At 45.3% G+C, this 27,265-nt stretch overlaps 1 protein-coding gene across 1 annotated transcript in view; it reads right to left on the reverse strand.

Moving 5' to 3' along the window:
* Positions 1-18,833: 18,833 nt before the first annotated feature.
* TAF3 (TATA-box binding protein associated factor 3) overlaps positions 18,834-27,265 on the reverse strand; it is a 114,553-nt gene continuing 106,121 nt past the window's right edge. The window contains exons 5-7 of the mRNA XM_032106616.1: positions 25,772-26,027; positions 21,697-21,803; positions 18,834-20,934 (exon numbers count right to left, since the gene is read on the reverse strand). Of these exons, the coding sequence (XP_031962507.1) occupies positions 20,820-20,934; positions 21,697-21,803; positions 25,772-26,027 (478 nt within the window). The 3' untranslated portion in view covers positions 18,834-20,819. The remainder of the gene's footprint in view (positions 20,935-21,696; positions 21,804-25,771; positions 26,028-27,265) is intronic.

Below are 27,265 nucleotides of genomic sequence, written 5' to 3' on the forward strand. Positions count from 1 at the left end.
GCGCTTTGTGTGCACAGAGTATATTCGCTTTAAAACGATTTCCATTAAACGCGGCCGCCTACATTGGTAGGATCGACCTAATGACTTTGTGGGAACGCTGGGGAGGGAGAGCGGGGCAGGGGGGGACCCTCGGAAATTAAAAGAATCGCCCCCCCCCCACTCCTTTCCCCCTTCGTCCACGTCTTCCATTCACCCAAATCAGGGACTTGGGAATAAAGTCAAAATCAGACCCCAAAAGACAGCCGCAATTGTAAATTCCTATTCGTTACTACCAAGGTGCAAAATATATTTATAAAAATATATAAAGCACGTGGAAGAGGAGAATTTTAATTAAATCTTACTGCGGCTCTAACAACATCGAAGTGATATTTCATTCGGAGCCCGCCTCTTGCTTGTGTTTTATAGCGTTTTCTTGCCTCTGACTTTTTTTTAAAATATTAGACGAGGTACAGAATTATAAATGACTCTTTCCTTATCTGTGCTGCTCACATATCCAGGATCAGAGGAGCTGATTAAGAAAGAAGTCAGAGGCAACGTTGGATTCATAATGATTCGGAATAATGAATCCTTATCTCTGCTTTCCAGATTATCACCCTTTCAGCTCCCAATGTTTTGTTACATGGGATAATTTATTGCATCTAATACATCACAATGAATCTGATGGCGGAAAGCGATGGGCAACGTTGGGGGAAAAAAATTCGTGGGTCCTTATTTTAGTTTAGTTTCATCCTGGGGGCAGCGAAACTGATTTTTTTTTTTTTTAATTGGGAAAATATAAGGTAAATCTGATAATAATAATAAAAAGAAGTTGGAGGGGGATGATGAGGCGCTTTAATTAGTGTGTCACTTTCAGACTGAAATTAAGAAAATCGACCGGAGCTTCTCCTCTCGGTGGCTCCGAGATCCTAATTTTACATGATTTATTTTTTATTTAAGGGGGAGATAATGCATCATAAACATTGAATAAAGCACGGAGCCGGCTTAAGATGAAATACAATTTGCATCTTTCTTTTTTTTCCCTTTTTTTTTTTTTTTTGAAAGGGAGGGCTGCCAATAATGTTCTTTTTTTTTTTTTTTCTCCCCGCCCCGTTGCCAAATAAATACATGCACAGCAAAAAATCGATAAGATTTCTGCGAGGAGTCTCTCCCCACTCTCTCCCAGTGTCTCTGCCTCCTTTTTTTTCTTTTCTTTCTTTTTTTTTTTTTTTTTTAAGGCATTTCTCATATACTGGAGAAACTCCGCGTGTTGCTTTGTATGCAAATGAAGGCTGCGCTGTGTTTCTGGCTGCAGAAATGAAATAGGGGATGGAGGGCGGGGAGGGGGGAAACATTCACCTGAAATTATTGATATTCGTGTGCCTGAGGAGGGGAAGACCTGCTGATATTTTGCTGGATTTGAATGTATTCGTTCGAATCCTTGAAGGGAAGCAGCAGCCGGGCTCTGCCTCCTCACCTGCGCAGGGAAAAGCTGCATTTCAAACATTTTCTGTGGCTAATAAAGCCCTTTTGCTCCATTCTGAGGGATGGGGGGAGGAGGGAGGAATTCCCACAGCCCTAACAACTCAGCCCAAAACTTGAGCTCAACAAAAATCACCGTAAGGGTCAAACCCGATAACGGGTTTTGGGATAACCCCCTCAAAAGCCTGCGACGGGCTGGGGGATGCTCCCGACTCGTGCTAGAGCATCCCCGCCTCTGAGAAAATGGTGCCTAAAAGCCTCTTCGTGGTCAATTTGCTGCGTCTGGATTGGGCTTTTTTGTTTAGGTGGTTTTTTTTCCTTTTTAGTTTCCCTTTGTGAGCAGGCACTCCTGGTGCTAAAATTTCTGGGGACAGGTGCTGGCAGCTCTGTTCTGCCTTGGTTTAAGTTTCTCTGGCTCCCTCTCATCCCTTCTTGGCTCTCACGGCACAGGGACGGTGTTTAATCATTAACCAGGTCTAGCACGGTCCTTTTTTCCAGGAAGCGAGAGCCGTTTCTAAAATGAGGTTGAAAAATAACTTGGTTTTCCCCTTTGCCTAAAGGGAAAGGTTCCCACCTGGGGTCTGGAATGGGGGGGACCCCACGCCGCCCCCTCCCCGCTATAGGTTTTACATGCGGTGTTTCACAAATCCCATCCAGACGCTAATCTCGGCTTCCCTACTCTTCCTCCACCGTATATTCTGTGCAATATTTGTCAAGGAATTTCAAGTATCAATTATAACCGCAATTTTTGATATGCTCCCCCAATCTGAAGTGTAGATGATTCGATAGGAATATACATATATATAATACCGGTTCTCCCTCAGATGAATTTATTGGACCGCGTCCCACCCTTAGCTGAACATTCAATATTCCAGCATTATCTCCACACTTAAACTCGCTTTCTCCATTTCTGTGCCAAGATAAATTTGCATAATATTTGCAGTTGTAATTAGCTGATGAACATCTCCCAGCCTTCCCCTTTGTTTTCCGCGCGTTTGGTCTTCAATTGATGCCACTTTTGATCTTTAATATTACAGGATCCCGATAGAGCATTTTATATCTTATCTGCAGCGCATGAAAGTCGCGCAGAAAGGGAGTGAGAAGGGAAAAGAAATGGGGAGAAAGGAGAGGGAGGAAAAGGTACTGAACGAAGCTGAACTAATCAGAGTTTCGAAAGGTTGTTTCAGATGCCTGCATCCGCAGTTACGGGACAAATGAGATAAATGGTGAAATTAGAGCCATTTAAAATAATATAGGGCTCGACCAGGTGAGGTACCGCCAGCATCTCCAGCATCTCCGCATCACCCGAGAAGGGCGCTGGGAGCTCTGGTGGTGGAGCCGGGCTGGGGATGGCCGGGCTGGGGGTGGCAGCGTGTGTGTGTCCCCCTCCAGGTTTGGGGACCTCGGCGGGAGGCGCCCTGCGGACTTTTAGGGACGCGAGCACCAAAGTTGAGCTCTTTCTTTTTTTTTTTTTGCTTGGGCGGGGGGTGGTGAGGGGAAGATGCTTTTCCTCACCCAACAATTGGATCGGGAGTAGCCGGTACCCCCCGACCCCCCGCCTCCCGGAGCACCTCGAGCGAGCAGCCCACCCCCAGGGTCACCTCCGCTCGCAGAGCCGGGAGTAAAGGATGTTATCACGTCGGGAGGGTTATTAAACCGCTAATGAATGAGTGTCTGTGAGACTCTGGACGGGCTGGAGAGACTGCGGGAGGGGGGTTAGGGGGAGAGGAGGCAGAAAGGCTCGATCTTCATGCCAATCTCTGGAACAAATAGCTAACATTTAACGTTTACACCCTGCTTGGCGACGAACTGGCGCTCCACGGACCCCTGATCCAGGCTAAAATGTCCAGAAAGCCTTTGGAGAGAACAAGTTCCTAGCTATCAGGTTCTTCTGATCTCTCTCCTCCTTTCATAGGGCTTTGGTTTCAGGCTGGACTTGTCCAATGTCTGCTTTACCGCTGCGCGCTCCTAAATGAGTGTCAAGGAGGCGAATATCAAATAGCAGAGAGGTCAAGGCGATTTGGTTAACCGTTGGCTGGGCTGATGGCTTTAAACTTGTGTGGGAGGCTGGGGACGTGGCGGGGGGAGGGAAGGGAAGGGGGAAGGACTGGGAGCAGAAGGGAAGTAAACCCGAGAGAAAGGAAAGCCAGGAGGGGGGAAGGAAGAGGGTGGCGGCTTGGAGAGCCCCAAAAAAGCCAGGGTCAAGGGTTTCACCATGGTGGAGGGCTGTGGAAACCCTGGGTAGAGGATTTATTGGTGGCCCTGGCTAGACTGGGGTGTCCCTGTCTGTCAGAGGGGATTGTGTGTGTTTGGGAGCGCTTGGGAGCATTTGGGCGATGGATGAGTTTTGATGGCATCCACATTTGGGCTCCTGCAGGCTGGATCCCAGGTGTTTCTTCTGTGGAAAGCTGCAGGGCGTGGGTGGGTGCACCCCAGAGGAGTGGGTGCAGCCATAGGGGGTGGGAAACACGGGGGATTTTGTAGCGTGTGTTTGGGGGGGGGGGTCACACTGAGCTTGTGTTGGGGGAAAACCCACAGGTGTATCCGAGAAGGGGCTGCCGTGCAAAGGGTGAGCGAGGGAAGGGCTGAGCCTGGGTGGGGTTTGTGGTCCTGGGGGTGATGCTGGGCACGAGGGCTCTATGGGCAGGTAGGACAATGCCCAGGTAGGACAATGCCATCGGTGCTGGGAAAAAGAGGGATGTGTGGAAGTGTTTGCCTGTGGTGATGGGGGAATGGCAGGATGGGGCAGGAGAAGAGTCCATGCGTGGATGGAACATAAAGGGGAGGTTGTAAAGTGACTGTGGCTGTAGCTGCAGAGTGTGGGATGAGCTGTGAGTGTGGGATGAGCTATGGGTGTGGGATGAGCTGTGCAGGGATGCAGGACCAATGTGAGGGGCCAGGTGTGAGCGGGACATGCTGGGTGATGAGCACAGGGTAAACCTGGGGCTGTGGTGGCCCAGTAATGCTTTCAGGGGGCAAATCCCTTCCCTTCGTGCTCTCACACTGCCCAGCATGAGAGCACAGCAAGCAGTGAAGAAACCAGTAAGAAATTTTACTTTGCTTGTAATAATTATCTGCTCAAAAATAAAAAAATACTAGGGGGAGAGAGAGAGAATTTCCTGAAAGAAAAACTTTTCTGTTACTGAAGTGGCCAATGAACAGAACAAATACTCAAGGCCTTTTCCAGCCACACTCCTCAGCTGTGAAGCCACACAAGCCCTCCCTTCCCAGCAATCACATTTTGCTCCAGACATTAGCAGAAAACTCACTCTAGTCCCAGGTAATGTAAAGCTCGTCAGCTGAATCAAGGCAAACAATCGCCATAGGAAATGTGTGCACAGCCACACACGGCTGAGCAGCGCCAGCGCTTGTAACCACCACAGAGTTTGCAGTAGCTAAAACCAAGAGGGAGTTAACTGTGGGTTGAGTTCCCATGCCCTTGACCTACAAGTTGCAGAGCTCTGGAGTACAGCACTGGCAGAAGAAATCCAGGTGAAGCCACCGAGGCTCTCAGGATAAAGCTGGAGTCTCCACATTGCCCTGGATTTTGCATTTTGAACGTGTTATAGGGGAACTCATTTCCTTCTGGTCTCCCTCTCAGAGGTGCGAGAGGGACTTCAGGGGGTTCAGCCCCTGGGCTGTCCTATAGGAACAAGGGATGCCATCAGGGACACTTCAGTGAAGCCTGGTGAGGACAGGAGAGAGGATGAGAAAATTTCAGGATCAAATATGCATTTTGGATTATTAAAAAAAATTTTTTTTGAATTATTATGGGTTTCATTGATTTGGCTGCTTGGGGCAGCATGGAGCCCAGTGAGTGTGGGCATCACTAAGGTGTGTCCCTACAGAGAGGTGCCTCGTGTGTGAGTTTGGACATGAATGCACAGGCAATGTGTGTGCAGGGAGTGCTTGTGCATGTGCACACCAGTGATCTTAGATATCTTGTGTTTTATATACACACACACATATATATATAAATATATATATATTCCATAGGAGGCTGAGAGCCATAGGTCTCTCCATCACGCCGGCATACATCCACATACATACACCCACCGAGGTTGCGTTTCCGGAGACATTCTCAAATAGAGCAGTGTAATTTCTCCGCTGATTTTGATTGACATGCTGTCCCTGGGATCATGTGTTAATCCCTTCTTCACTCAAGCCTTTTCATAACTCATTTCTCTCTGCTAGATGGAGACTCTGATGGTTACCGAGGCAACGATGATAGCACTAAGCCATTTCCCTCTCTGCACGGAGACCATTATTCCGCATGCATAGGCCATTTGCAACAAAGGTCGCCACAAAGTCATCCACAACACAGCACACGTTTATTAAACTTTTATTCTTTTTTTTTTATTATTTTTCTCCCTCCCCCTAACAGAGAAACTAGTCAGCATGTGTACAATATCTCTCTTTTTTTTTTTTTTTTTTTGAGATCTTTGTAATATAGGTAATAATAACTGTAGCAGATGTTATTGTACCCAAACTATATATCGCACAGATCAGGGGCTTAGAGTTCCTGGTCTAGAAAGATCATGCTTAGATGGTGAGGTTTTGAACCAATGATTCCTATTTGTCTTTTGTTCTCCTATCAAATAGCAACTTTAATAGCAGTTGGAGGAAAAAACAGCTGACAGCAATGATATGAGAGCGGTGTGAGGTGAATATCTGAATGTAAAACCCACACGGGAGCTTTGCCCTGCACAACCAAACACCTCCCAAAACCGAATAACCATCAGCAATGACCACCCCTTTAAATTTAATTTCTGCCTGGCTCCTTACCTGGGCTTCCTGGCTCTGGGCATAAGTTAAAGGGCGTCTGTCTTGTGGAGCTGGCCCAGGAGTGTTAAAAGCCAGCTCTGGCTCTATGAGGACAGAGGGTTAAAGTGCAGCTGGAAAGGGCCCCCACTAACCTGAGGTGCTCCCTCCCCACCAGCGAGGCTTTGCCCATATGGGGCCACACTGCTGGATTTTATTTCAGCCCCATCCTTCTCCTCTGGAGACCGAACGCGATGCGACGCTTTGGGATGGCTTTTAGCGAGCAGCCCTTTCCCACTGGGAACGGCATGGATGGAGGCACAAATGCCCCTTCATGGATTCACGGATTTAGCGCTGGAGTCAGCCTCAGCAATGTTACAGATCTCTGGAGTCTGTGTTTCCACAGCCCCCCACCCTGCTCTGGTGGGTCCTGCAGCCACGGTGCCTGACGGCAGCGGGGCTGGGCGAGGGCTGGGCGGCTGCTCGGACAGTCCTGTGGCACCAGGGCTGCTGCGGATGTGAAAGAGGAGGAGAAGATGGCCCACGGTGATAAGCTCCCAGGAAATTTCTACGGTGCCTCCTACTCTTCCCTGTCCAGACAGCTCCAGCTCCGCTCTGGGCTCTTATCTCTGTATTGCTGCACCTCTCTGGCCTTCCTCCTACAGTGTCCTGCTCATCTTGGTGCAAACACACTCCTAATTGCACTGGCCTGCCCCAAAGCCCTGATCCCATCTGCCCTCTCTGACTCCCATCACTGGCTTCACTGGTTTTAACATCTATTTAATTTAAATGCTCAATGCCGCCTCTTCAAAGCCCAGCCCTGGCTACTCCACTGCTCCTTCCTTTATTTTCAGTTTGGAAATTTTAAAACATTATAAACTGACAACCTTTAAACATTCAGTTTACTCTCTTGGATACATGGAGACACTTAAATGACTGGGAAATCCACAAGAGCCCAACTTCTGCAAGTGCATGAAGTAAGTCCTGCGCTCGGAGATACATCTAAAGGAAAACACCTTCTGTGAGTAACCATCTCCTGGAGACAGCCACAGTGGTTTCCAAACCAGCCCCTGCGCTTGTTTACAAAGTTTCTGTTTTGCAAGACATTCACGTAGTCAGAGACAAACAGGAGTTGGGGTTAAACCTCCCAATCTGCCCTTTATCTGGAGAATCACTTTCCCACTGCGATACAGCCACCGCCGAGCGGGGTGAAACGCCACCAGTCCAGCTGACACACGGGGGGTGTTTATGGTGTGGGGTTGATGCCTTCCAGTGCAGGGTGAAGTGGCTCCTCTGCCAAGGTGCTGATTTAGCAGAGGTGTTTGGAGAAAGCAGCTGCCCTGGATCCACAGGGGTTGCTGTCCAAGGCCTGTCACTTCCATCCTTTTGAGCTGATGTGGAGCCAGAGTGAGAATTGCTCCACTAGTGCCACATGGCAGTGGGGGGATCTGAGAGGGACTCATCCTGCAGCTCAGGTCCTGCTGTCAGGAGGATGCACTGTCTCATGGCACTGTTCCCTGTACTCCCAAACCACATCCAGCCATTCTGAATAAAAGCCTGTTACCTGTTAGACCCTTTCCCCATCCCCTGCACCATCCAGTGCCTCAGCTGCTCTTGCATCACTCTTTCTAAGGAAAGTCTCCAGTATACATGCCTTGATATTAAAAAAAAAAGGGTGGAAAAAATCTGTTTATCATTATTTCTGCTCATAATGAGCTCTCCTATCCCATTCAGGGGTGCTTGAGGCCAGGAATTGCACAGGGATATTTACTCATGATGCAACCCTGGGACAGTGCTGGGACTTTTGAGCGAAGCGTGGCAGGTATTTCCAAGCCCCCTGCACTAATTGATGGGCTCTCTATATATCATGCCAGATAAAGGGCTCTTGCACAGTAAATGCTGATGTTTAGAACATCCTGATAGCGTTTTGTTAACAAGAAGATAACAGGAGAGCAAGATACGTTTGTTTAGCTGCCTATAGATAAACCAAATAGGGTCTTTGTTAAGTTTTCATGACTGATGGCAGGTACTAAATGCGATAAATAATACCCCAGGTCCTGATTTGAGCTACTGTAGCACAAATTCTAACCCATGGCACTGACCTGGGGGGGGGGGATGGAGGGGTTAAAGGCTACAGGAGTGAAAACCTGGGATTTTTTTTAGGGTGGCAACCCTTTTTTTCTGGACTGACAGTGGCCCGCTATGGCTTTTGCAACATTCCAGCGAAGTGGTACCCACCAGAAAAGCAGGGAATGAAAAAGAGGTTGGTAATAAGGTATTTATGGAAGCAGAAAGGCAGAGACAATACAAAAATTTACAAGGAGAGGGTGGCACTGGATGGCACCAGCCTAAGACCAGTGGTGATCTGTCCTCTGAGGCTCTTCACCGGCTCATCTAGGATGGGATGCCCCAAGAATCTTTGGAAATGGAGGCAAGGCTGTGTTTCAAACCCCACTGAGCAGATCCAGAGCATCCTTCTCCCCCCACCCCAGGAGGACGCTGAGTCAAGGCAGCACCCGCCTCCCTCCCAGGTTTGCCTTCCCAGGGTGCTTATTAGCAGTTCTCCCCAAACCACCTGCTAATTGCAAGGTGGGTCACTGCCAGCCCTCTTACAAAAGACAGAAGTGTTATTGAGAGGTGACGGGGTGGCCCTGAGTCATGGGAGAAGAGGGGCCACGGGGTCTGCCCACGATGCTCCCCAGTGGTGTCCCAGAGGCGTCCCCGTGGATGCTCCAACCTGTCAAGGCCAGTGACAGATTACCAGCAGGGGGAGAGCTGCTCAGCCCGGCTTCCAAAGCTTACAGCTGCAAAACCTGCCCAGGTTTGGAAGCCAGGCCATGAAACACCCGAATTCCTCTCAGCTGTTGAAAAGGATTATAATTACAGTATCTTCAGCACCACCTTCCCTGAGAAGTCAGTAATTTGCTCCCCTTTCGTTTGTTTTCTTCTTCTTGTCTCATGTTTTTTTTCCTTCTTCTTGTGCCTTTTGGGACAGGAGGCTGCAGGAGCTGCACTGGGTGATGCTAAAAGCACCCATGACCCTCAGGCTCGTGTCTTCCTGGTCCATACTGCTGAGAAAAGGGATGGAGAAGGCTTCGAGCTTGACTCCATGGCTGAAAACCTCTGTGACGCTGTGATTCTCAGCTCCTGTTCTGACAGAGGTGAAAGCAGAAAGCAGCTGTGGCACCCCTAAGCTGGTGCTGGGTTTGCACCAGGGCTTTGATATCCAGCCCAGGGTCATGGTTTGGCTCCCTAAGAACTGGGAATGAGGAGCTCAGTGTCCTGCTTTTCACTTAAGAATGGGATGAGTCCATGAGGAGGCTGTGCAGTTTGGGTTTTGTTTTTCTATCCCAGCTGCTCACATGGGTATTTATTTGCTGGGGGTTTTAAAAAAAAATTAAGGAGATGCAAAGGGCTGGAGAAGAAAGCACAGAACTGCATTTGTGTGGTGTTTCAAATTATTTACAAAAACACCTGGACTAGCACTGCTCCTCTCCCAGGGATGATCAGAAGGTGCTGATTTCTACTGCTTCATGCACTTCTCTCCCACCCAGAACCAGAGCCATACCAAACCCATACTAAATCCAGAAAAACACTGAAAGAGGATGGAAACTTTGCACTCAAGGCTGGACTATACACCCTTAAACACTCAAAGCTTGAAAATTGATGGATGGGGTAGAAACTCTGCCCCATAACTCATTGGGAAGAGCCTAAATTTGCATTTCACAACAACAGGCAATGTGGGACTCACACTGTGCTTCCGAGCGAGCGCTCGGCATCAGAGCCAGCCCAGAGCGATGGAGAGATGTAAATGAAAAGCTAGTGGATCTTCCTGAGACAACTTTGAACAGGCATCCAAAAAATGAATGTGTTTTCTTCTAATTAGGAGTGTTCGTTATATCTCGTGGTGATCTACAAAACAAGCCACATGCCAGTTATTGCTGGTACAAGCACAACAATTCTGACTGTGGGAAAAAAGTATTTCCAGGCATGTAGGACACAAAACGTACTAAAGGCATTTTAATGACACTTTAATTAATCTCTAGGCATAGGTTAAACAGAGACTATCTAAAAAGGTGTGTATGTGTGTGGGGGGTAATAACGAAAGTTAGGACTCAAATCAAAAGATGCTTTAGTACCTGCATATGTTATTAAATATAATTATATTCATTTAAAATATCCCCACACACAAAAAATGGTAAACTGGAATGAAGGTTGCAAGCAAATCTCAGTAAATCAAGGCTGACAAAAAAATGTATCAAAAGAATGTTGTGATTATCATATGAACAAAAACAAACCTGAATAAATTTAGAGTTAAGGTGAGACTTATAAAAAGAAATCCAAAGGAGCTAGGTGTGGAAAATTACCCAGTGAAGGCAGCTAAACCACTTCATCTCAGAGATGGGTTGCAATAACCTAAAGAAAAAGCAAGTGTGGATATAGAAACACATTATCCTGACCCAGGACCACAGAAATGGAAATGCCTCTCTCATATATCTGTTGGCTGATGGAGTTTATTGCAACCATTTGGGAGACTCTCACTTCCAGTTTGCTCACCAGACCACAGTCCTGTCTGTGTAGACACCTGTGACAAAGCAACTGGGGTCTCTGCAGAGGTGCACCTTTTGGTCCAGGAAGAAATAAACCTGATTTTATCCCAGATCACCACTTCCTGCCCAATTCTTGCAAGGGCTTTGCTGAGCTCTTCTTGCATCGTATCCTGGTTGTAGTTAGAGGTGCGCCAGGCAGCCTTGAGGGGAGCCCATGCACAGACATCTCCCCATGCCTTTGGTCTGGTAGGCCCTCGCAGAGGGATCCAGACTTTTGCACGTCTATTACAGGGAGATCTTGGCAGCTGAGTCCCACTTTTGGGATAAAAACTCAACACAAACTCATGCCCCCACTGACAGGCTCATACAATGGTGCCTGGAAAAGTACATGGATAGGTACCCAAGGATGGAGGAGGCTCAAAGGTGTATTCTGCAACAAATGTCGCTATTAAAGTGGGGATTATCTGCCAGAGGGGACCTCAGGCTTAGAAAGCAGAGGAAAGTTTCCCTCTTGTACCATCAGGTGACCCCTCTGCAGACACTGACCCCCTTGGCCTCAGACAGCTCTGGCACCAGTCGTCTGCTTGGCGTCGATGGGAGCTCAGAGGTGCCTGTTCCCATCCTGGCTGTGCCCCCGACGTGCTCTGTGACCTGGCACAAATCACGTCACCGCCCTGCTTTGGTTTCGCTGCTCCTAACGCCAGCAGAAAACAAATCAGCCCTTGTTCACAGAAAGTGAGTGACGCTCGCCTGGCCCCAGGGTTTCTCCAGGCACATCTGATGGGAACTGCCACAGCTTTTGAGTCCCTAAGCCATTAAACTCATACCAACGCTGAATAGCTACCTGGTTTTATTACCCTCTTCCAGCAATCACTGGGGACACCCAGCTGCCTTGCCCAAATACATGTACAGGAATGGCAAGGTGGGATGTGCTGCATTGGGATGGGAAATCTGACTGGATATCTCAGAAGGTCATAGAGGCATCAAATTATTTGGGTTGGATCCTGTTCCAAGGCCCCTGCCATGGGCAGGGACAATTTCCACTATCCCAGGTTGCTCCAAGCCCCGTCCAGCCTGGCCTTGGACACTTCCAGGGATGGGGCATCAATAACTTTTCTGGGCAGCTTGTACCAGGAGCTCACCAACCTCACAATCAAGAATAATATCCTAATATCCAATCTAAATCTACCTGCTTTCAGGGTAGAAAGTCTGGAAGATCCACTTCCAGAAAATGATTGACAGGCACTCGTCTTGCACAGAGGGGAAACACGGTGTCAGATAAGTAAAAGTGAGGGACCCATTGCAAGCAGTAGGGTAATTCTGATTGAGATAAGGATAACTCAAAATGCAAGTAAACAGCTAAATTACCACATTGCTGCAGAAAATCAGAGTTCTTTGGGGGAGGCAACGCCAAGAGCACGCTCAACTCTGAAACTATTTTGCAACTTGTGCATCCAAGGCTGGATTCATACCAGAGGCCTGAGCAATGCGATTTGGCAAGTGTTAACTCCATGACCAGTGCATGCCATCCAGAAGCCAGAAGAAAAACAAAGATGTGATGCAGCTCTGCAGCCATTTAAGCACGGCTTTGGTAAACAGAGCAGGTTTAACACTCACCAGAGCCTCGGGCACAGGCTAAGGCAATGGCTCCTCCCTCCACCCACGTGCACACTCATGACTTGTACAAAACTTGGCCTAGTGGGAGTCCTGGAAATTAATCTGGTCCCCCCTGTGTCTCCCCACCACCCTCCTTCCCTGCTACCAAACCAGCACGCTTGGTTCTGCTCGTAAACACCACCAGACCACCAACCAAGACCAACTGAAAATGAGGATCCAGGCAGGTATCCCAAGATCTGTACCCTGTTAAAATCCCAGGGAATGCTTTCCAGCGAGCTGGTGGATGCGTAGCTTTGCAACATGGGCACCTGGGTGTGGGAAGAATGCTGGCAGGGCAATGAACTCATTAAGGTGGAGCTCTGTCACCACCTCCTGCAGGAATCTGAGATGAGTCCATCGCTGTGCCGGATCCTTGTGCAAGTGGGTGTAGGAAGGATCAGTCACTGGAGCTCTGTGCTGCTCCACACACCAGAGCCAGTGCCACCAGGAGAAATAGGAGCCCTTTCCATGTAAGCGAACTGATCCTGCTGATATCAAGTGACTCATTAAGGGCTTACAAAACTTAAGTAGACCATAGTGTTGCTCTCTAGTAGTGGGAACTTCTTGGCTTGAGAGGAGGATTTGATACCTGCCAAAAGCTCACCTTGGGCCTCGCTGGCATTAGCAACAGCAGGTCTGCCCTGGGAGGTGCTTGCAAGAAGTTGCAAGCTGCTCCTGGTTTTATTCTAAAGAATTAAGTTTTTCAAAGATCCTGAGCAGAAGATCTGGCCCTGCCCTTGGCAAGTGGTGAACACCAAAGCCTGAAATGGAGGAGATGAGGGCTGAAGGTGGAATTAAGCTCTTAAGATGGAAAAATATATTTTACTCTGTGTTCTTAGTAGCTCAAAACATTTCCCCCTCTGCTCTTGCATTCATCCTTTTCCCATCCAAACTCTTTGAAAGAATGAAAGTATCTCATGTTGGTTTGATTAATTAGAGACAAATGCACATGCATATAGTGACAGGACATGGGGGAATGGCTTTAAACTAAGAGAGGAGAGACTTAGATTAGATTTTAGGAAGAAAATTCTTGACTGTGAGGATGCTGAGGCCCTGGCACAAGTTGCCCAGAGAAGATGTGGCTGCCCCATCCCTGAAGTGTCCAAGGCCAGGTTGGACGGGGCTTGGAGCAACCTGGGATAGTGGAAAGTGTCCCTGCCCATGGCAGAGGGTTGGAATGAGATGATTTTTAAGGACTCTTCCAACCCAAACCATTCTATGATTCTGTGATTCTATGATCTTCCAAAGAGCCAAATATCCATCTTAAACACATCTGAGTTGGAATCACTGTAACTTGGATGCACAGGGCAAAAATAGCCCATCCTTATGGCCCCCACAGAAGTGTTTCTGTAGCCAGAATTTGCAGATGAGAGAAACCACAGACAGAGAATCAAATGGATCCACTTCTAAAGGGGTTGGTGTGCAGGAAATGCTTTTCCCAATTCTAAGGGACACAAAGGTTTTCCGAAATAGATCCTTGTGATCTGATTAACATAAGTAAATGAAGTCTTAATAAAGGTTAAGTGGGTGCACAGCAATAGCTGCTTGAGCTTTGCCATGTTTGCTGTGAAACCTCCAGGTAGACTTAAAAATCATCCCAGACAGGACAGGTGTGTGGCACCTGAAGATTAGGTTCAGTGAAGTTGGAAGACATTTCTCCATTGCAAACTGCCCCCAAATTAAAGCATTTTCACGTGACTCTCTTGCTGGTTCAGCTCAAGACCTTGCACAGGTCATGGTGATATTCCCTAAACATCATCTCATGTATTAGAGAGATTCCGTGGAATCCTCTGGAATCCTCAGCATGAAACTGAGGAACATCCTTGCTTTGGGAATCTCCTTTTTTTTTTTTTTTTTTTTTTTTTTTTTTTTTTTTTTTTTTTTTCTGGCCAGCAATGCTGAAAACAAAAAATGCAGCATTCAGCCAGACAACTGCGAGGGCTGGAGCGATGTGGTTCCTCCTGAGCCGTGGCACTGCAAATCCAGCCTTTTAGAGAGTAGGTGGCACTGAGAGCCAATGGTTGGGCTGGGTTATTAGATACCGAGGCAAAGGCGTGGATTTTGGGCTTGACTGAGCATCTGTCTTTGCAGAAAATATAGAGAACAACAGCATCACTTCATCCACAGCATCTTAATACATGGCAGCTCCAAGCACCAACGCAGACATTTCACAGCCCACAAAGCCCAGAGAAGGCAGCTATTGTATGAATTATGAGAGGCGTTTTTTGACATCCCTGAAGTAATTTTAAGCAAGAAGCTGTTTCTCAGATAAACCCCACCAGATATCCCCGGAAGGAAAGAAGAGCTAGTAGGAAAATAAGGTCTTAATGTGAGCTTAGCCTGGCTCCTTTCACAGAAAGGCTCGAAATCAGTGGAGGAAAAGAGAGTTGGTTTCATGATGGAAAAGTTATTGGAAGAGGGTCAAGTAAAGCCTGCAAAGCCAAAGGATCTCCCTGGTTCTGGAGGGTCATCGATGGTTTCCAGCTCCCGACCTCAATGAAAACACATTTTCAGGTGAGGAGCAGGTTCAAGGACAGATCTGTCACTGGGGAAGCTCCCAATGGCTCTGTATTTTATCCAGCCCTTGTGAAGGGTGTTACCATTATTTAACCCGTGGGAAGGTCTGGGCTTCACAGAGCAGGAAACGTTATCCTCCTGTGGATGGAAACTGGGACACGCTCTGATCCTGCACCTAAACACACCACAGCAGAACTGAGAACTGTGCCCAGCTTTCTTGATAACAAGACCAAGTTTCTCCCTTTGAATCCATGCAAAGGACCATGAGGACAAGAAAAACCCACAAGCCAATGTGTACTCCTAAAAAGACAATTCTTACAGCATTTACCAAAAAGAGCTGTAAATTACAACTCAATTAAAAATAAACAACTGCACACTATCCCCTGTCCCTATTTCCTAATTAATGTAAAAGAACAATTCTATTTTTTTTTTCCAAATCTAGATGCCAAGTTAAAAGAATCCACAGCAAACTGTGTTCAGTTCCACACCTGGGGAGGGATCAGCCTGAAGGAAGAAGCCTGAAGGTCACCTGCACACAGTAAAGCAGTGGTATTGGAGCCCCAGGTGACACCAGGTGTCGGGCTGGTGACACGCCATCACACTTGTCATTAGTCCCACAGTAAGCAAATGACAGGCACAGCAAGATACAGGCTTAGGGAGGAACTGACAGGCAAGACTTTGGAATTTGTAAACCAAATTCCTGCTCATGACAGTTGATGAAACCTAAATTTTAGTATATGTGTTCTAAGTCTCATTCTCCTTCATCCCCTCATTTAGGCAATAAAATCACCTAATTATTTTCTGTTTGGTTTTGTAGAACTGTTTCGAAGTCATTATGGGAGCATTCACACTGAAATCATAACAGGGAGTTGCGTTCATATGAAATTACTTTCTCATTGTGTTTTACAAATTGCCTGGAAAATCTTCCTTCTATCCTGGGTTTACTTGACATTTTGTTTTTTGAAGAAAATTTGCCTTCCTGGTCAAAGCTTGAGGTAGCAATCACTGAATAATAGAAAGGTTTGGGTTGGAAGGGACTTTAAAGATCATCTATTTCCAACCAATATCACACCAAATCTCAAGTGTCAGCATGTTTAGTGTCACCATGCTGGAATGGAAATCCCCACTTGCTCAAGGCACCCAGCAGCTGCTGAGCTGTGCTGGCTTTGGCACAGGCCACCAGACACCTGAGTTAAGGGGTCAGGACCCTGGAGCAGACAAGGACTAGAAAGAAAATTTAAGGGGCAACAGCCAAGGGGGAACAAATAGTCTGGAAGCCCTCAGCTCTCCTCCTCTCTCCCTGTGAGAAGTATCACAGGACTTAAAGTCCTGGTGCAAAAGGTCACTCCATAAGCATCTTAGAATCACAGAACCCTAGGATGGCTTAGGTTGGAAGGGACCTTAAACATCATCTCATTCCAATCCCTCTGCCACGTGCAGGGACACCTTCCACTAGACCAGGTTGCTCCAAGCTCCGTCCAACCTGACCTTGAAAGTTTCCAGGAATGGGGCATTCACAGCTTCTCTGGGCAACCTGTTCTAGTGTTTCACCACCCTCATAATAAAAAACCTCTTCCTTACACCTGCTATGAATCAACCCTCTCTTTGTTTTGTCCTACCACCACAGGCCCTGCTAAATAAAAATTCCAACCCCCTCCTTCACCCAGTGCAAACCTTGAAGAGGCTGAAGCAGCACCTTGGAGAGAAAGAACCCTTGGCTCGGCTGCCACAGCTCACGATTAATGGTTTCTGCTCACAAGAGCCAGGTATGAGCTGTTTGCTGGCTGTAAATCTCCCGTTACAGCCTCATCTGCCATACAGCACACATGGATTAATAGCAGCTTTCTACTTTTGAGGTTACAGCTGATCCAAAAGTCCCCAGAAGAAAGGGCGAGTTTCCTAAGCAGCATGACTGACAAGACGGCGAAGAGGGAGTTTATTCAGAGCATTATCTAATTCATTCCCCAGTGAAGGAAACTCATCTACTTTTGAGACTTAAAACTTCTAAAGAAAACTGCTATGATCTAAAGAGATTGGCCATAAAACTATTTGTATTGAAAACTTAGCCAGCATGCCTTTAGTGAACTTCATTCATTAACATTCTTCCTGGCAAGGTTTCCATATCTCAGCGTTCATTTTATACTTTAATTTGGTTAGTAGGTCTTTGTTTAATCGTCCTATTGAAAGGAGAACAAAGAAGGTTTAGGTGATACAGTGAAGTAATACACTATATTTTATCTCTGTAAAGCCCAGACAAAGTCAGCAGGCTCTGATACCCTCCGATTTGGGTTTTTTTTTATTCCCTTTCTCTTCCAGGACATTTGGAATCACAAATCAGTTGCAGAGCATAAAGATCCTCACTGTACTTAGCTGCGGACACCTTCAGAAGAGAAACACCTTGTCAAGCAGAGAAATGATGCTCTGAGCACAAAACAGCCCCAAAGGAAGATTATCTCGGGAAAAGTGCATTCCCATTACTTTGGGGATGGATACTCTGCTTTTATATCTATGTCCTCCAGTAAAAATCAGTAGTCAAAGTAGTTTCTTTCCTCTCAGAGCTTTGTGCTTACTGTCTTGATATCAACTTCATGTTTTTTTCTGGGTGCAAAACTCATTAACAGGCTGCAATTCTGCCTAATGACTAACCTGCTTCGCAGCCAGCACCCAGCATAGTGACCCACAGGCACAGGCTGCCCTGGAGGAGGATTTACAGGATAAAAAGGATAAAAAACTCTCCAAAGAGAGCTGTTCCGCAGCCCCAACACTGGCTGTGCGAGTGGGCAGCTCCTGGGCTGCTGTAAACTGACACAGCTCCAACTGACTCCCAACTGACTCCAGATAAAAATCTGGCCCCAGAGTAACGGCAGGATTCAACAAGCTTTTCTCACGGAATAGTTTTTACGCTCTTTTCTTGAATATTTACGACCCATCCTCACTGTCCTGCTTAAATCCACTCCACACGGTGTGTCCGCAAAGGGGGAAAATTGTACCTGTCTACTCTTTATAGTGCAGCAGATGGTGAGTTGTCTCCTCACTGAAAACTCTTTAATTCTTTCTTTTCTAAACCCTACACCAGTTCTACTCCAACCAACCATGGAAACACGTGTTTTCTAGAGGCAGCGCTCCCAACTGATGCTCCTCTTGATGAAGCTGCACTTCAAGGCAGGAAAACCATTCAGAGACTTGGATGCTCTCCCATGACATCCAACGAGCAAACCAACCTGCAGCCCACCCACCGTGCCCCCATCTCATGGATGGTGGTGTCCAAAATCCAAATAAAAGGATTCAGATGAACACAAATCCCAACACTAAAATCAAGCAACGAATCAAGGGAGCTGCCCTAACTGCTCCCTAACTTTCCATACACAAAGTTTATGGAGAAGAAACCTAACCTGTGAAGTTACAGCAGCAATTACAAAGGTCTGGGGAAGGAGCTGGGCTTGCTCAGCATTGGGTGGGGCCAGGGGCTGTAAAGAAGGTCCAAGCCCCATGGCTGCTCAGGGATAACTATTTCTGGAATGATAATTCATTTATGCCACAGATTCCTGATAAACACCAGCATAAGTGGAAGGGAGGCAGGCTCAGCACCAAGCCTGGCTTCAAACTGACGACCCGGAGGTGAAGGGCCCCTTCTCCCGTTACTAATCCCCTCAGCCACACAAGCCTCCTGAAAATGATGCTTTGGTTTTATTGCCACAAGGGTCATTTATAAAACCATAAAAGCCAGGGTAAGAAACCAACCCAGCAGCAGCAAGGCCAAGCATGCAGAGAAAGAGCTGAACAGCCATCGAAAGGGGCAAGTTCAGCCTTCCCATGGCATCCTGAGTAATTCAGTTGATTAAATGTGAGAAGTTCTGATTCATGGAGAGGAGGAGGAAATGCATAAACAACTTACCAAAAGCTAATTTCTTTATTATTGCAACCAGAAATGACCAAAGACGGCGTATTTCGTATGTCTGCACATTACACATGGAAAAAACCCAAGAATCAGCATTGCAACATCCAACAATTCAAAAGAAAATAAAAAATCAAACCCAAGAACTTTCTTGACTGGTAATTAACAGGGACGGAATATAAACGAGATGGCGTTGAACAAAGCAGGTAACAGTGCACTTTTAATAAACCAATTTCATCCATATCTCCACTGATTTGCAATTTAACAGTTCTATCAGCAAAGCCTCATTTCCCTAACTAGACCGGTACTTTTTAAAACATGACTAATTCATTCTCATTAATATCAATTTGGATGCGTTTAAAAAATAACTCTTAATATCTGCACAACAGGCTAAAGGGCCGTATTTCTCCAACACCAGACATTCCCACTGCATTGGTTCAAAATACAAATATCCCCAAATTAACCAATGCAGTCTCAAATTGATTAGAAAGAAAAGGCATACATTTTTTTCAAGATTTATTCTTATTTAGCTCTGAGACCCATTGCACTACAACATCTAACACTGACTTTTATTTCAGTTTCTCTGCACTTTCCCCTCACATTTTCAGCGGGGAATGCGACTGGGATTCACTTTACTGGTCTTTCCAAGGTGATACACAAAGCAGAGGAACACACCTGCATCTCCTCTATCTAAACACGATCCTTTTGGCAAAGTCACTAACCACTTGTTAAAAAAAAAAAAGAAAAAAAAAAGAGAGAAAAAAGTCCATTCCAGCTACAGATTAACACGCTGTAGCTGCCACCAGAAGTGCAGAGCCCCCCTGGCCTAAGCTCCCAATGCAGAAGGCATTTAAGCACATGTACAGCCAAGTGTGGGAACAGGCTCCTTGAAGGCAATAGGATTACTCACTTCTTAAGAAGTTACCACATGTTTAAGTATCTGAATTGAGGCCTAATTACGGTGCTGGCCACCTCCTCGTGCACGCACAGCTGGGGCAGAGCTCACCAATCCCTCATAGCCATGAGGACAGGCGTTTGTCACACGGGCTTTTAGTAGCTGCTAGGTTTGTATTCACGGGCAAATGACAACAAAAATCCTCAAGGCCTAAAAAATAATTAAAAAAAAATTTACTTTATAAATATCAGGTATTTACACGTGTGAAAATCTTTTAATGGGAAGTGTTTTTACACACCGATGAAATGTACAAGCAATGAAAAGGTACGTTGACAAACACTTAAAAAAAAAAAAAAACAAACAAACCAAAAATCAAAGTATAAAATATATTACAGGTCCACCGAAAGAAATTCACACGGAAGAAAACAATTGACACAATAGAAACTTTTTTTTTAAAAAATAGAAGATATATCACAAAAGCTTGAACATGTTTATTTTATGTTAGTACTAAAAATCAAGGAAAAAAGCTTCATATATTCTCGTCACAAAAATATTTACCAGCCACTTTTTATTTCCACATTATGATTATCTGGCTCAGCAAGAGTCGAGGCTGAACTGTATCCAGACTACAGAAATCATTCCAGAAGGTTGTCTCAGTTTACAACTTACTGCAATTTACATTTTCTCCTCCTCTCAGCACCTTACTGCAAAGGTTCAAGAGGGATTAATAACAAACCGAGAAAGAATAGGACAGATATCTGTATTTACAACATTCATCCGTGCTGCTGCCGAGCCACAGGAGCGGGAGCGGTCCCAGGAACCACCGAAGTCTTCACAGCGCTCTGTGCAAATTCCCCTTGGCAAGGGAAAGAAACAGCATCAGAATGTACCCAAATCCAATGCCACGGGCTTGGACGGTCCGTGAAAGCCAACAGCCCCTGACTGAGAGCATCTCCTCGCCCCTGAGCCACTGCAGAGACAGCCCCGGCAGCCGCAGGGGCACGCGGGCAGGGTGGATCCCTCCCGCAGCAGAGTCGGGGCAGGAGCTGCCGTGGTGACCGCACGACTTCAGTCCCCTGCCAAGTCTTCAATGTGCCCTGTGCTTCCTCTTCTTGTGTTTTTTATCCTTCCTTTTGTTGGCACACTTGGAGCAGAACCATTGCATCTCTTCTGGGGGTGCAGCCGTAAGCCCAACGCAAGGCCTGCGAGGGACAGGAAAATATCACATCATCTCGGTGGAGTAACATGGCTTCTGCTTCTTACCCCTAAAAATGCTACTTGTCAGTGGGAGACAGGATCTGGCCTTCAAATTAATATAGCAATTATCACTATCTTAATGAATATAACTATTGAAACTTAAAAAACAATCGAAACCTAAAAACTCTTGCTTTGAAACAAAAGAGAAATATCAAAAGGATACTCAGATAAAAAGTGTTATTTTAGTAGAAAATATGAGTGCACTTTCAGGTGTAATAGACTAGATTTAAAATAATTTCAAATGTTTCTTTAACACATCTGCAAAAACCCTTATGATTTTATGTAGCTTTTAAAAAAAATGCCTATAAAGTGATTAATTCCCCCCAACCTTTTTATAAGAGCTGACATTTATATTACTGTTCATACAATGCTTCATAATTTGAACTGTCTATCTGTATACACTGTGTTCATAATCCTGTAGTTCTCACAAAATTACCAGAATCAGCAATATTTCCCAGCAGTTTCAAAAACAACCGTTATCACCAATGCCCATTAATTAAAAAGTAACTCTCCTTCACAGCTTAAAATCTGCTTTTTCAAATTTCAGAGCAAAGGAGATAAAAATATCTTCCAGATTATTAAATTGGACACAGCAAAGCTATTTAAATATTCCCAACGTCACAAACTATTAGAAAAAAAAGGCTTTTTAATAATATAGCCCCAATCTGCCAGGCACTGGCAGAGGAGGATGGATGAGAGGAACTCACCAGTGATACCAGTCATCGCAGTCGTCACAACCTATCATTGGACTGCCATCATCTGGCTTGTTACAGCCAGGACAGATCCAGATCTGGTTACCCCACTCGTCTCGGATCTGGTGCAAAGGAAAGCAAAGTTAGCTGGTTTTCAGGGCTAAGCAGGCAGGAAAATTGACATTAAAATAAACAACAACAAAAAAAAGATTCCTTCCTTATCTGGCTAAGCCATTCAGCAGCCCCTGTTGTTATGTGTGAATTCTCTGATCATGAGAGCTCAGTGTTACGTCTTAATTGATTTTCCTACACTGCTCATGACAACAAAATCATGTATTTTTCTGCACTGTCCTGTAAACCAGTAAAGCCAGTTACACCACCCGACCTCAGCACGGGCATTCACACACAGAACCAGGGCTTAAGGACACAATTCCTTCTCTGTCTATACTTTTAAAATTCGACCCTGTTAATGGCAAGCAGGAGCCACGGCAGCCTCCTGCATAAGATAACAGTTCTTATGTGCATGTAAAATATACAGTGCCGTGTGTATATATTGCTGCATTACTTATTAGCCAAAGTCTTCAACTCCAACGAGCTGATAAGATCAGGATATTAAAAAAGTTGTTACTGAGTAACTTTCCATTCCCCTTATGACATTTATGCCACAGTACAATTTACTAAAGGGTAAATGAAACAAGAAAGGCAGCTCACTTACAGTACTGGGCAGCTGCTCACCGGGTTCATCATATGCATTTTTTTAATGTTTATATCCTGCTTGACCCACTGTTTGTATTTTTAAATTTCCAGTGGCTCTTGAACAGCTCTTTGCAAAAAACATACACGTAAAATGTCACAGAATCCACCTAAAGGAGTGCAATTAACAATACAAAGTACAAAATGTCTGGGGCATTACCCTGACTCCATCACTCCTTTATGAAGATTTGCACATTATCACTGAATCTCAAAACCAGAAACTGTTTTGTTCCCTGCTTTTGTGCATTTACACATATCTCAGGCAATAACTTTTTGCTATCTGTACAGCTTATAAACATGATATTAAAAAGTAGCAGATGAAAAGCCCCAAACATTCTCAGTAAAAAAAAAAAGCCACTACACGGTGGTCTGTACATCTTAACAGCACTTCGTGAAAAATCAATACGAATGTACCAGAGCTGCAACCAACACATCACTCTTCCCTGATTCCTCTTAAAGCCCTGAATGTTTCCGTGGTTTAAAACTAGAAAATACAAGGCCCAGAAATACTAACCAGGGAACAATCCCCTTCCCAACAGAGATACAGAGTAGGCACCATCATAAAATTAACTCGATTTCCAAGCTGATTGATTGCAATAATCATTCCTATCTACCATCTAATCTCACATCTGTAAAGTCATTTTAAGTTGCTGGAGAAGCATCTGCTGCCCAGGTGAAGTGTCTGGGATCAGAGTGAAGAGGTCCAGAGGCATTTTGGTGGGATGCTGGGGAGGGAGGGGATGCTGTGCCATGGTGCTGCAGAGAATGGGTGCTGGGGGATGTTGGGCTGAGGGCTACAAAACCTGCCTGAACACCGGGCTGCACCTCCATCATTCCCCAGCACGGGCACCCCATTTCTGGTGCTGCCTGGTTTGGGCACTGGCCCTGCCAGGTGTAGGCAGCACTGCCTGGTGTTGCCCCATCGGAAAATAGACACCCTAACTTTTCCAAACTTAGTTTTTCAGGTTTTCTTTTTCTCCCCTGCAGAATGCCTGCCTCAGACTCTCAGGGGCTGGAGAGGGGCAGGGTGGTCTATAATCACAGAAACCTCTGCCTGTTTGTTAAACAAGAACTTGGGCTGCTGAATAAATATATTAAAAATATTGCGTAACTTCTCATTCCTCAATGAGCCAAGGGTCGTGGAAGAAGGGATGGAGTGGGATTGCTGACTGCTGTGCTAGCACAAACCACTGAGAGCTAATGAGCAGAGCACATGCACTGAGATGCTATCCAACAGGGAGATGTGTATCCTCTTTTTTTTTAAACTATAAAATCACCCTCCTCTCCTCCCCTGCAGAAGGGAGTTGTGCACCTCTGCCCCACTGGCTCCACTCTTATCTCTAGCACAGCTTTCCCATGTGACCTGAGCAAAATCATGTTATCATTCTGTGTCCTGGATTTCCTTCATACAAGAGGCTAATAGTTATTAATTATTTTCTTCTTCTCCAACCTCTCTCTGAGCATTTTGATTTATAAATGTCTCACATCAGGTGTCTCTCTGCCTGTGCACATAGCTGGGTCCTAATGAAGTAAAGCCTTGGTTTCAACTATAATGTTGTAAACCACCACTTTTCACAAGGGCGTGGAGAAATAGGACAAGGGGGCATAGTCTTAAGTTGAAGGTGAGTAGGTTTAGACTACGTACTAGGAAAAAAATACAATAAGGGTGGTGAGACACTGTACAGGTTGTCAAGAGAGGACTTCCCATTCCTGGAAGTGTTCAGGGCCAGGCTGGACAGAGCTTGGAACAACCTGGTTAAGTGGAAGGTATCCCTGCCCATGGCAGGGGATGGAACAAGATGGTCTTTAAGTTTCCTTCCAACCCAAACCATTCTGTGATTCTGTGGTTCTGTGAAAAGCAAAAATAACCTGAAGCCTCCGTATCCTCTGAATTCTCCATTAAGGCGCTAAGAGTGTTACCACTGGAAGTATGTAGGCAAAGTTCTAGGTTTTCCTTCTTAAAACTAACATAATCTCTAAATTATTTCTTTCCTTAATGACAGAAGAAAATGGGCTGTAGTACAATATTTAGGAAATGTTTCTCTCTTAAATTTGAAACTTTAGGGCACTACTATAGTAATAGAAATAACAGTAATAATAATAATAATAATAATAATAATAATAGTGGCAATAATAATAGTGACCAAATACCAAAATACCAAATACCAAAGGTGAGGCTGTGTGTCCTGCACCTTAAGGATATGCAGAGCCTGTGTGATGTTGTCCAGTGCTGTAACTAACTCGGGAGTGAAAAGTAGCAGCTGTTTAAATAGAGACCAGTAACATGATACAGCGGTTTAAGTCCAGCAGGGAAGCACCTTTCCATTAGAAATGCAGGGTAGATCTGTATTAGAAATCAATACTAAAACAGAATCATTAAAAAAAAAAAAAAAAAGTCATGCACAAGTTGCAATTCAAGCATGGCAAACTCTGTAATAAAAGTAAATTTTAGGTGTTTTAAATGGTGAAATTTTTAAACCGCAGCTAAGCAAGGTGTCACCAATCAAGCTGGAATTTAGCCAGGACAGGGAGGATAACAACACTGCTACCCTTGTGCTGCTTTTCAAGGATCAGGAATGCTCAGGACTTCATTTCATACAGCATCTAAAGCAGAAATTCTCAGCAGCACAGCAAGCCTTGCCCTACCCAGACATATATCCACATTCTTTTAGGGAATGGAGTTCCTACACCATGTTACACAATAGACTTTTCCAAAAGAATGAAGAATGCTGCCAGACAGAGGCCAAGTTCAGAGCACGTGTCAAACACACAAATGAAGCGTAGACTAATGAACAATCTACAGACTTCTGAGATGCACAAATGTCTACAATTTCTGTATGTCGAGGAAACCAGGAAAGAGATTAGTGGACTCTACACATTTCAAATGAGGGCTAAGTCAAGTTCTTGATGTTGTATGAGGGTTTTGTACTTTACCTGACTGACAGCAAAATCTATGGTGAGTTTGACATTTGAGGTTTCAATTCAGCACTTTTGAAAGCACCTATAAAAAAACCTCCACCTCCAAAAATAAGTGCTCTAGCTCAGTTAGCAGAAAACATCATGTGGGATATAGTTGGACTTGTTAGAAGGAACTTAAATTTGGAACTGGGAACTGATGAAAAATTCAGTCCAAGTTGTAGCGTTTTAAATAAGTTATTAACCCCTCAAAACACGTGCGTGGAAACAAGGGTTGGACAAGCAGCAGCTTAAAAGAGAGCAACATCAGGAACTCAGGAACCATCAGTTTGAGATGATGAGTCACCCAGGAGCTCCTCACTTTCAGCGAGGAATGCCCCTGGCACTGTGACAGAGCACAGCAGTGGCATGTGTTACCTACCACGTAAGTACTGACGGTCTCGGTCACCACGCTCCGAATGGGAGCTTTGGAGCCTCCAGCTGCTGACACAGCTGGGGAGGGTGGTGGGATCAGGACTGGTGAGATGGTGGCCTGTGGAAGAGGAGGAGCTGGAGCCGGAGGAGGGGTGACGTGAACGGGAGCTGGCACCGGTGACGGCACAGGCGGAGGTGTCTTGGGCCGCGCTGCGGGAGTGGAAGGTTTGGCCTCTGGAGCTGACACCACTTTGCTGATGACTCTGTAGGACCAACATTGAGAATCGTTAGAGCTGATGGGAGAGAAAGCAACCATCCATCACCCGTTAGAGAGAAAGAAAATACAGAGCAGCTAATTCACATCACCCTGGAGTCACTGAAGAGGCTGTTTCAACAAGGACTGTTGCCAGTGCTGCACCCATCCATTTACAGGATAAAGCACAGAGCCATTACAAAGTGAATGCCAGGACAGTCTGAGCCACTCTGTACCTCGCTGTCGTATAAATATTCTCTGGGGCTTTACTAAACCTTGTTTCGTTAAGTTTTATTGCATTAGCTCAATTTGTGGGAAATATTAGAAAGGAAAGTTAATCAGCTGTGAACAGGACTGATTTTAATCTTCAAACTGAGAGACGATATCGTCCTGTTCAGATCCTACATTAGGGGGTTCTGCAAATATTTGCTAGTTTGGTATTTCTTTCCCCAAATGTTTATGAAATCAGCAGTGGATCTAGTCAGGACAAATAAATGACGCACACTATACACTCAGCAGTTAAAATATTGCTACTTACTCGAGTAGCTGAAGTAGACAGGATGTAGCTCTAGTAAATACACTGTATAGAACAATTGTGCCCAGGAAGGGGGATACATAGAGAACCCAACGTTTATTAATGACTGTTGATACACAATGTTATTGATGTGCATGCAATTTAACAGTCAAGCCAGAAAAAGCCCTTACTACAAGGCTCTAGGTTAGAAACGTAAAGAGAAGGAAAAGGATGTTTTAAAAAACAGAACAAAAAACCCCCCCAAAACAACCACAACCTCAAACAAAACACAGGATAGGTCTATTTGTTCTACCAAATTTTGGTAAATAATTTAACTAATTTATTTACATTTGAATGGTAACTGTGGGAGTGCAATTGATTTGTGATGGGACCGTACGAAGAGGGTGATTTAAGGAAAGGTTAGACGTTCCAGGGAGAAGGATCGCTTAAGAAAGCAAAATATGGAGACATCAGTAGAGAAACCACGACAAAAATCAAATTGGATCAAACCCTGAAAACCAGGAATGTCCAGCTCCACTGTCAATGGGAATTTTACATTCAACTTCAGAGGTTATTGCAACTCTTATGATATTCCAAAGGCGGTATCACTACAATTTGAGACACTGTCTGAATTTCAAGTCAATAACCCAAGGATCATTTGAGAAAGGCTTGGAATTATACAGTATGTAATGTCTGGCTGAGATAATGGTGTTTTTTCTCATAAGATATGCCAC

This window comes from Corvus moneduloides, chromosome 4 (genome assembly GCF_009650955.1).
Source record: "Corvus moneduloides isolate bCorMon1 chromosome 4, bCorMon1.pri, whole genome shotgun sequence".
In the NCBI taxonomy this organism is placed as follows: Eukaryota; Metazoa; Chordata; class Aves; order Passeriformes; family Corvidae; genus Corvus; species Corvus moneduloides.